The sequence below is a fragment of the Haliotis rubra genome, unplaced genomic scaffold, assembly GCF_003918875.1.
Source record: "Haliotis rubra isolate DU_JTF1 unplaced genomic scaffold, ASM391887v1 Scf592, whole genome shotgun sequence".
Lineage (NCBI taxonomy): Eukaryota > Metazoa > Mollusca > Gastropoda > Lepetellida > Haliotidae > Haliotis > Haliotis rubra.
The window spans coordinates 208,098-219,108 of NW_025767293.1; the positions used below are offsets into that span (position 1 = coordinate 208,098).

Below are 11,011 nucleotides of genomic sequence, written 5' to 3' on the forward strand. Positions count from 1 at the left end.
CGTTTCAATTCGCTTTGCCTAGTTCGGAATATTACAGTTTTGACCAGGATCCGCTGATGCGAGTGCCACATGAAACTGATCTTATCAACACTACATCCGTTATCATAATAAATAACAAAGGTGACACGGTCAACGACCTGTGTCACTCTAAACGAACTGCCCGGAGAATTTTTTATTGTATTTAGATCACCAACCATATTTTGTCAAATGTGGTAACAAAGAGTGCCTTGCTTTGTAATTGATTGCTAATTACAGGTCAATTCTTCAATCACATTTAACATGCGACAGATTTAAACGACGTAAGAAATTGTGACATACTCTAATCATCTCATCTTACGAAGGGATTATATGCCTCACGCAGCTTTATTCAAATTATATGTGAAGGCTTGTGAACAGTGTACCAGTCGAGGAGCGGACACTATTTGAAATGATTTTATGCCCAAAGAACCACACTGCAGATGTCTCCAAGCTAGCGGGACGTCGCTAAACTGGCATGGCTGCTTCACTTCAGGCTAAGTCTAAACGTGCGCCTAACACTTCAGACAAATAATTGGCAATATAACTGTAGAGCAGTGAAACGCTCTTAAAATATCAAAACACCCAATGTGTCCTGACATGGATCCTGGCCCGCTGCACCACTCGTCATTAGTAGCACTTCCATTTCGACAAGCACACACTCTGAACAAACAAGTCCTGATGTGTGTGTACAAACATGTAACTAATAAGACTAAAAATAACTCTACATTGCAGCCACGTCATTCTTTAGTTTGGAAACTACAAGATGTTTGCATAAACGTTTCAAGTGCTTTGTATATTCATACAGCATTCCTGTCATTTTGTATGCAATTATAACCATAGAGGATTTGGAATACTAAACGATTATAAGAAATGGGACCAATCAGTTTCCTAACATAGCTTACAATGTCGCAGCTAGTAGAGACAAACAATTTGTAAATGCAGTACATGAAGATGGAATGCAATATAGTGAAATGGACTATGGCGGGCACACGATAATCCAGGGACATACATAAGTTAGAAACTAAGCTGGGATATTCTGAACCTTAAACGGCCAAACTGTAAACGGACCAAACAAGTTTGTAGATGTATTCTAGAAAGAAAGAAAATATAAAGAATCTGATGTATGTGCATGTAGGATATTTCCCACGATACCACCAGGAAGTCAGCGTGAATTGTATATAGTCAGTGTAACGTCCAGGTAACGAATAATAATGATAATACCAGGTCCATTTGTCATGCACATTTCACCATGCACAATGCATGCTCGAAGCTCCCAAACAATCTGCCAGTTACCTATGATGACGAAACCTGGAACTCATTCAACCCATGTAATGTGTTGCAATAATAAAAACCGCATAGGTCATTGAAGTATTTTCTACATAATACTTTCATAACCTTATCACCAGTACAATTACATTTTCACTTGATATGCGTACAATTTGACACGATGAAAGTTGTGTGATAGTTTGTTGACAGCCAAGCGGTGTTACTACAGATCAGCAATGCTATAGCAATGACGCAGCGTCCTACATGAGGTTTACCACATCACTGTGTAAAACATGATCCTACAGCAAGATGTAAAAGCGGTTTACTAACATGTTTTCACTTCCAAATAACATGGGTAATGATAAATTGTATTGTTGTTGCTATTATAGCTGTTTAACGCGCTGTCTAATGTCCTAGCTTTAAGACAGCGGTCTGTCCTGGTGATTGACATCATCAGCATCAATCCACGCAACTGAGATGCGATGATATGCAAGTCACTCTGCCTGACCATAGGATCCATTAGGAGGAGCGTAGGTCGCTGTGTACCTCTGTTCCTACCAACACATCAGCTGTAATTCTGTAGTGGGTCTAGTGCCGGATGAACGGGCGGTAAACGTACACTTAACTACTTCCGTAATCTGAATGGCCCATGCCACATCATACTTCATTCGTACTGATACAGCCCGCTCACAATGGATATGTATGATACTGGCTTGTACAAACCATTCGTTACTCGTCTGGGATCAGGAGGCAATACACCAGTTCTAGTATTGCGAAAGCTAAAATGGAGTTATTTAATCACCTGATATCTATTTGTCCTTCTAGACAAACCAAACTCCTTAAGCTTGATAATAACGTAATAACTTAATAACTTTCTTTGTATCTACTCGGTGTACATAAAAGGGGCCTTACGACCCTTGACAGGCACGCAAGGGGTAGACGATACCAGTACCAGGCGAAAATGCAACAGTTACTTCATTTAGCAGTCATCAAATCATTCTAAACAGTACTTTATACCAATGTACACCGTGGAACATACAACGTGGTTTTCTTGATTCGAAACAAGGGAAGAACACTTATCTGACAATGATGCCGAGGCATATAAATCATTTCAACGACAAATGAAGTGTAAGGAGTTCGGGGTTTGTCTGGTGTCCACCGCCGTGATATTGCTGGAATAATGCTAAAAGCGGCTTAAAGCAATACTCACTCACTCACTCCTTTAACTGTAATAGACCTTACCGTAATTATAAGTTTTGTCTTCTTATTGTGATATTTTAAACTCGATACATCAGTTAAGATCATACGGATTTACAGCTAAAGGTATATATATAACATGTTAGTTCATCTGGTGACATGATAGTGGATATCTTCGCTTGTGGCAGTTTATCTGGTCCAGTGACATGATACATGGATATGTCCACCAGAGAAAATATTAACTGCATAAGCTCACTAGTTGAAATTACAATGTATTTGGACAGAAAAATAGAACTATCCTGAAAACACTTTCAGCTGTTTCTCAGAGTTCGTTTCTACATATCAAACCATTCTGACAGTTCAGTATTTACGCTGCATATCTGGAAGGGGAAGCAACCCATACATCCTCAGCATATACGCCTATGTCAGTATTCTGTCAGTCTCCTGCAGCCCAACCGCACACAGAGCACTTGCTGTCGGTACTCGTTCAGTGTCAGTCACTGTTGTCATGGAAAGGGGAGCAACTCTTGCTATCATAAAGAATCTGCTCCAACTAAAACTGTAAACATTTCTACTACCAAATTTAAGCGTATCTGGGGTGACAACGTATTCCACCTCCCAGCTATAATTAACACCTTCGTTACTCTGCCTTATAGTTTATGTTACATTATATTACTTTCTACCATTTAAGCGTATCTGGGGTGACAACGTATTCCACCTCCCAGCAATAATTAACACCTTCGTTACTCTGCCTTATAGTTTATGTTACATTATATTACTTTCTACCATTTAAGCGTATCTGGGGTGACAACGTATTCCACCTCCCAGCAATAGTTAACACCTTCGTTACTCTGCCTTATAGTTTATGTTACATTATATTACTTTCTACCATTTAAGCGTATCTGGGGTGACAACGTATTCCACCTCCCAGCAATAGTTAACACCTTCATTACTCTGCCTTATTGTTTATGTTACATTATATTACTTTCTAAAAGATTCATAACTTGTTATTCAAGCATTTCAGTGATTGCAAACCCACATATCTTACAAATTGGATATCTGATGACGCACCCACTTGCTAACACGGCTGCATTGATATCATCCTTTAGAGAATCGGGTACCGATTGTACCTATGAGGAGAACGGAACCAGGCGGTTTTTCTACGTTTCTAAAATATTACACATAAAGTGTTCATAACAATACTGTATATTGTTAAATTGGTGAATCCTAAATTTTCACGTGAGCCGTAGACAGGGTAACACATGTTTCTTTTCATTGATAAAAACAGTTTGTGAAAATATCTACTTTATACCAATGTACACAGTGGAACATATAACGTGGTTTCCTTGATTCAATACAAGCGAAAAACACTTATCTGACAATGATATGATGCCATATAAATCATTTTCAGCCACAAATGAAGTGTAAGGAGTTCGGGGTTTGTCTGGTGTCTCCCGCCGTGATAGGATAGCACATGTTTCTTTTCATTGATGAAAACAGTTTGTAAAAATATTTTCATGTTTATCTCATCTAGTGCCATTATACATGAATAAGTCCGCTTGAAAATATTAAGTCACTTGTTGAGATAATAATGTTATTTGAGAGAAAAATAGAAAACATTTTCAGCTGTTTCTCAGAGTTCGTTTCCACATATCAAATCATTTTGACAGTTCAGTATTTACTCTACATATACGGAAGGGGAAGCAACGTGTTCAGTGTCAGTCACTGTTGTCATTGAAAGGGGAGCAACTCTTGCTATCATAAAACATCTGCTCCAACTAAAACTGTAAACATTGCTACTACCAAATTTAAGCGTATCTGGGGTGACAACGTATTCCACCTCCCAGCTATAATTAACATCTTCGTTGCTCTGCCATATATTTTCTGTTTCATTGTATTACTTCCAACAGTCATGACTTGTTATTCAAGCATATCAGTGATTGCAAACCCACATTTCTTACAAAAAGGATATATCTGATGACGCACCCACTTGCTAACACGGGTGCATTGACATCATCATTGAGAGAATCGGATATCGATTGTACCCATGGGGAGAACGGAACCCGGGTAAGCAAACGCATTGCCAACATGGTTACACTACCACCGAGAAGGGACCATTGGCAACACGCCCTGACAAACAGTCGGGTTAGATGAACATTAGGTAGACTGTTTTCACGATTCTTTGTGAATAGACCACCTATATTAAACATGTTTGATTAAAGTGTCAATAGACGAAATACAATACTAAACGATAACATTTTAAAGATGTATAAACAAATTCTGGGTATGAGACAAAATGGTGATCAGTGATACTACTTCCTAAATGGGTGATCGAAAGTCCCATTGATAATTGATATAACATCCGCTACTCAACCATCCAATTTATCCAGACAGTAAACACCGCCACCATTTTAGCGACACCGATTCTCAACCAGACAATTGCGAAGTTAATAGTAAAAGAAACACAAAAGAAGTAAGAAAAACACCTTTTCGTCCATACTAACTTGCTTGTTGCTCTCTTGCCTTAATGCTCATTGTTATTCAGTAGATAAAGCGTTCTCTCCTCACGATAAAGACCCGGGTTCGATTCCCCATATGAGAACAATGTGTGAAGCCCTCTGGTGGCCTCGGACTTGATATTGCTGGCATATTGCTAAAAACGACGTAATGTAATACTCACCCACTCGTTATGCGATTCAAAGAACAAAACCGTTGAATGCAAAAAGCAGTTTTATTTTCTGCCAGCAGCATAACACTATATAACCTCGGTACCATAACTAGAGCATCAAATAGCAATCAAGAGCTTTTATATATAGAAAAATATACATCAAACATATAAAGACACATATAGCTAACAATACTTCTGCACTATCTCTATTCTGCGGTGCGTATGGAGATGCAGCGATTCATTGTGCCGGCTGCATCTCATAAACATGCATAGGTGTTCACCTTAAAGAGGTGTCAAACGCACAAACTCACTACTATCAGTGCAAATTAAAATCATGCAAAGAAATATTTCGAAATATCTAGTTATCTGAAAGATGTAAACATTGGAATTATACTTATTTCTAATCTTTGAAGTTTGGCATATATCTCACTAACTCAGCGACTTAAAGTACATAAGACAATGTAGGATACCTATTTGTCTAGGTTTGTCATACATAGCGTGTATCGTAAACAGGGTAACTCAACACATGGTTTTTTTTATTGATAAAACAGTTTGTAAAAATATTTACATCTTTAGTCATGAAATACCAAGAAACAATTGAACTATCTACACACGTTTGTCGGAACATGTTCTTTTGATCCCGACAGGATGTAGGAACATTAAATCAAACAAGGAAGATTGACTGAACATTGTATCCACAACCCATAAAAACTCAAGAGTGTCATTTGTTATTAAAATATGCAACTGGTTAATAATCACTTTATTTGCATAATGGACGCTTCCACGTTATATACGATCCCGACCCCAAGGTTTCTGTTGATAATGTCATGTAACGTGAATTTGTTAATTAACGGTATTTTGGAAAGTTATATTTTCTGTTACGCTTAACGATAATCCTGGAACATCACACTTAGATACATAAAAGGAAGGAATATGAAACATTCAGCTCTAGAGTGCAATCACTCTTAGTTATCTAGAACCCGTGAAGGTCCGGGTTAGATTGAACCTTCAGTAACCAATGCTTGTCGTAAGAGGCGACTAACGGGATCGGGTGGTCAGGCTCGCTGGCTTGGTTGACACATGTCATCGGTTCCCAATTGTGCAGATCGATGTTCATCCTGTTGATCACTGGATTGTCTGGTCCAGACTCGATTATTTACAGACCGCCGCCATATAGCTGGAATATTGCTAAGTGCGGCGTAAAACTCAACTCACTCACTCACTCACTAGTTATCTAGATATTCCATAAACAAACTAGCGATGAAACTTGCATGGATCACATAAAGTCTGTGATGGCACTGGGTGTTCTCTGAAAGAGTAAACTGTGCCCTTTGGGATGCTTAATGTCCAGATGTAATCAAGTGTTAACTGGTATATGCACCCTTGTTTGTTGAATTAAATATCATCTTCTGAAGATGCAGGATCTGGTTTCTTTGGCGATGGTTGGCCTGGTAACCTCATTGCAAGTTTTTCCTGGAGTTGCTTCGTTACTTGTGAAAACGCCATGAAATTGACTGGAGTAGGACCAGATTTGGGTATTGCTTTGGTTTGTGTGGTGAGTTTGGAATCTTTTCGTGGTGGTGGAGGTGGTGGACCGCCTTTGCCTGCTGGTTTCAGTGATGAGGAAGTTGGCCGTTGACCAGAATTTTGATAGTCCCCATCAAAGGTCTGTAGATCGTCACTAGATGTGGAGCCTCGGCAGCTAGATGAGGAGCCTCGGTGGCTAGATGAGGAGCCTCGGCGGCTAGATGAGGAACCTCGACTATCTGAAAATGTGCTATCTCTGTCACCAAACCTATGATCAGCTAGCTTTGACCTGATAGGCTGTGGTGATATCTCGGGTGGTCCATGGCAGGCCTGTTTTGGCAGTGGTGGTAGTGGACGTTTCTGTATTGGTATCGTTTCATTTGAAGACATTTCATTTTGACGACCAGAACTGCACAAGGAAGTAAGGGATGGGTATTCTTTCACATCAGGTGGGTCTGATGGTTTATCCGTTTCTCTTAAGTTTCCAGGACTCTTGGTTAATTTTGGTATTGGAGGGAAAGAAGGCAGTTTGGGAACTGTTGATACCTCTTCATTTTCAGCACCCTTTTCCTTCATTCCAAGCAGTTTCTCCTTATTTTCATAGGTATCCGACAATCTCGGGATTGGTGGAAAAGATAAATCATCAACCTTAGGTTCTCTTTGACGTGAACGACGAGCATCCGAGAGGTTCCGCGAAAGATGACTGGTTTTGGCTTTTAGTGGCAGTCGTGGAAGTGTAGATGGTCCGGATGGTTGCATTTGACCACGAGTATAAGAGAACTGCCTTTTCTGGGACTCCATTTCAATACTTGTCAGTTCATCATATTCTGAAGACTGTGATGTTGTAGAAGCACGCCCAAAGTGAGCATCATGTGTTTTGGTAGTTTCGTTTGATGCTGGATGTAACTCGAGCAAGTTTCTTGAAAGAGGCAAGGTTTTCGTTTTAGGCAAGAGTGATACAGTGGATTTTCCTGCTGACCCCGGCAGATCACAGTCATCAAGAGATTCCTTATTATTCTTTGAGGAAAAATTATCACTGATCATATCAATGATGTTTTGAGACATTTCCTGGATATTTGGCACACCACTTTCCAATATGGGATGGGTAACGTCCTCTTCGGGTATGAACATCCCTTCTGTTTCCATGGAAACAACTGAGCCAGCAGATGCGTACACGGACCCAAAGTCCGCATCTGCTGCGGGTGGCATGTCGAGCCAGGATTTTCTGAAAAGTGTAGACATTGCAGATTGACGTGAATTCGCATCTAATGATTCTCGAAGGATAACATCATCTCCCTCTTCCGGAGTAACTCGTGTGAGGACAATATCCATGTTTTCGTCTTCATCAGGTACGAATGTGTCTGTTTTCTTAGTGTTGGAAAGGTACGCCATCTTGCTGGTTTCGAAAGTAGATACTGTGCTGTCTCCCCTGCTGTCGTCTACATGAACGTAATCATTTGTTAGATTTGAACTGACACTTCCACGTGCCAGGGCTCCTTTGTAGTTAGATTTAAAACGATTATCGCTTTTACGCCATCCACGACCGAGTTTCTTCAGTAGGATTCCGCTCAATGTTGAACATTTCTTTGGGGGTTGAGGGGGTTGAGGCCTACCAGTTACTGCAAATTCTGTTACTGCTTTAATAGATTCTTCAGAAGATGCTGCACCACAAGAATCATTTGACACAGGCCTTTGTGCACCTAAATACTCATACGAATGACCGTCACTCTCATTTGATGATGTGTCTGAGTTGCTTTCGCTTCTCTTCTGCTTTCTTAAGGGTACAGCATCACCCTGGTTCTCGTAGATTGCAGCAATGTCCAATATGCTGAAGGACAGGTCATTCAGCCTTTGGTCTCGTTTGCAGCGTCTCCTTTGAAAAGGTTGAAACAAGTCATATCAAGAAAGGTACCAACTATGTAAAATAGTTTTTTCTTTATACAGGATATACTATAACATACAAATTCAAAACATTTGTACAGATATACCAATAGAAGTATATACACACCGCGGTTCAAAGGCTACAAGGTGCTTTTAAGCTATGATTTTGAGAGACAGCTGTCTGGACTCGGTGATAAGAGTACTAGTATATGTGTGAGACATTTCACGAATCAAACAACACACTTTTGTGAAAATCACCACATAAAAGAGAAGCTAATCAATTACTTGTATGTTGTCACAGCGAATGTTCTCAGCAGTTTTCGTCTTGACAGGACGTCCAGTGAACAATTTTAAAACAATTATTCAGTATTCTTTGGATCAAATTGTTCCTTTCTTGTGAGAATATATCTACTTCCTGTATAAAATGACAAGCTATTTGTACTTACTTGGTAAACAACAGGATAGCCCATACGAGGAGGAGAAGCAGGATATATACGCCTATGAACCCCAGCGATATATATTCTGGAAAAGGAGTAAATAAAAAGGTACATGTGACATTTTGTAGAAACAACTAGCTACGTTAGAATCGGCCCTAATTTAATCAGATATACCTACTGGTTATACAAGGTTCGGTTGCATTTACATGATTCTGAAAAAGGATTGGGTTTCTTTAAAACATATTTCAATCACCAGCTCTACTTTGTTAAAAAAATTCTGAAAAATCGAAATTGTGAAAACATTATTGAATTCATTTGATGCTGAGTGCTGACAGGTTATAGGAACATTAAATCAAACAAGGAAGATTGACTGAACATTGTATCCACAACCCATAAAAACTCAAGAGTGTCATTTGTTATTAAAATATGCAACTGGTTAATAATCACTTTATTTGCATAATGGACGCTTCCACGTTATATACGATGGCGACCCCAAGGTTTCTGTTGATAATGTCATGTAACGCGAATTTGTTAATTAACGGTATTTTGGAAAGTTATATTTTCTGTTACGCTTAACGATAATCCTGGAGCATCACACTTAGATACATAAAAGGAAGGAATATGAAACATTCAGCTCTAGAGTGCAATCACTCTTAGTTATCTAGAACCCGTGAAAGTCCGTGTTAGAATTGCTCTTTAGTAACCCATGCTTGTCGTAAGAGGCGACTAATAGGATCGGGTGGTCAGGCTCGCTGACTTGGCTGACACACGTCATCGGTTCCCAATTGCGTAGATCGATGCTCATGCTGTTGATCACTGGATTGTCTGGTCCAGACTCAATTATTTACAGACCTCCGCCATATAGCCGGGATATTGCTGAGTGCGGCGTAAAACTAAACTCACTCACTCTGACTAAGAGGGAATGTCCCGACTCATGAAACGTTAGATATATTCAAATGTACAACTTCCGGTTGTGGCATTTCGTCAAGGACAGTATTCCAGTTTTATCAAGGAGTGTCAGCATGATGTGTGAATGATGCATTTCTCTTATTTAACACTTCGGTGAATCCCATAAGTAAGTCATATGATGCTATGACAACATATACGACTGAGCGAACTCCCACTCATGTTAAGTATCGTTAACACAAGCTGCAACATGTCATATCGATTGAGTACGGGTACGATACTATGATGCTATACATCGAGTGACGACGTCAATGAGGAGACGTGTGTATGGCTGCCCAGGGTGGTCGCACTCACCATTGATGACGTGTCCCCTGTCTCATGTCTTATTATATGACTCTTTATGCACTTTTTGAATGAAATCTAATTTGTGTAATTTTTAATTTTGACCCCTGGACCCTTTCTAGGTACCGATCCACAAGGCGTATGAAGCGTTACGACCTGTGGTAATTCTATGGTGTATCATAGACTTCCGAATGTCGTAGCGTTCAGGACCCAGCATTACAAAGAATTTTCAGTCAAATTGTTGGAAAATGATTTCTGTTTGTAAAATAATTATCATAAATCTCACAAACATCTTTGTTTCTATTTTTTCGGTCAAGTGAGGTCGGTGATAACTTTCTTTTGCCCGGTAGCTTAGTAACTGTAACTTGAAAACGGTAAAAACACACACTACCAAACCTCTGCAACAATGTAACCTTGTCATCAACAGCTATGACACTCAGAAAATGAATAATTCGACTCGAACTTGAGCTATCATTAATATGAATTTACGATTCAAACATATACAGCAAAACGAAATCCCATACATGTTTAGTATCGTAAAACAATTTGCAACATGTCACTTCACCTATGAGCAAAGTCATATAGATTGCTTTTCCATGATTCATATTTGGGCAACCATCAGCCCAAGTCTAATGCGAGGCATTAAGTTTGTCTAGTATATTAAATAAGAACTCTACATACCCGGTCTCATGTCTTTAAAGGACCATCCGTCCCAAGACATCCTCTAGTCATCTTTACTTGGGCCGAGTGTTACTCAACCCTGTGTTAA

General features: G+C 39.5%; 1 protein-coding gene across 1 annotated transcript; it reads right to left on the bottom strand.

Moving 5' to 3' along the window:
- Nucleotides 1-6,269: 6,269 nt before the first annotated feature.
- LOC124255109 lies at nucleotides 6,270-11,011 on the bottom strand. Its single transcript, XM_046688953.1, has 3 exons — nucleotides 10,924-11,011; nucleotides 9,004-9,079; nucleotides 6,270-8,549 (listed from the first exon to the last, which is right to left on the bottom strand). The coding sequence occupies exons 1-3, from the start codon at nucleotides 10,961-10,963 to the stop codon at nucleotides 6,545-6,547; spliced, it is 2,121 nt and encodes a 706-aa protein (XP_046544909.1). The 5' UTR covers nucleotides 10,964-11,011; the 3' UTR covers nucleotides 6,270-6,544.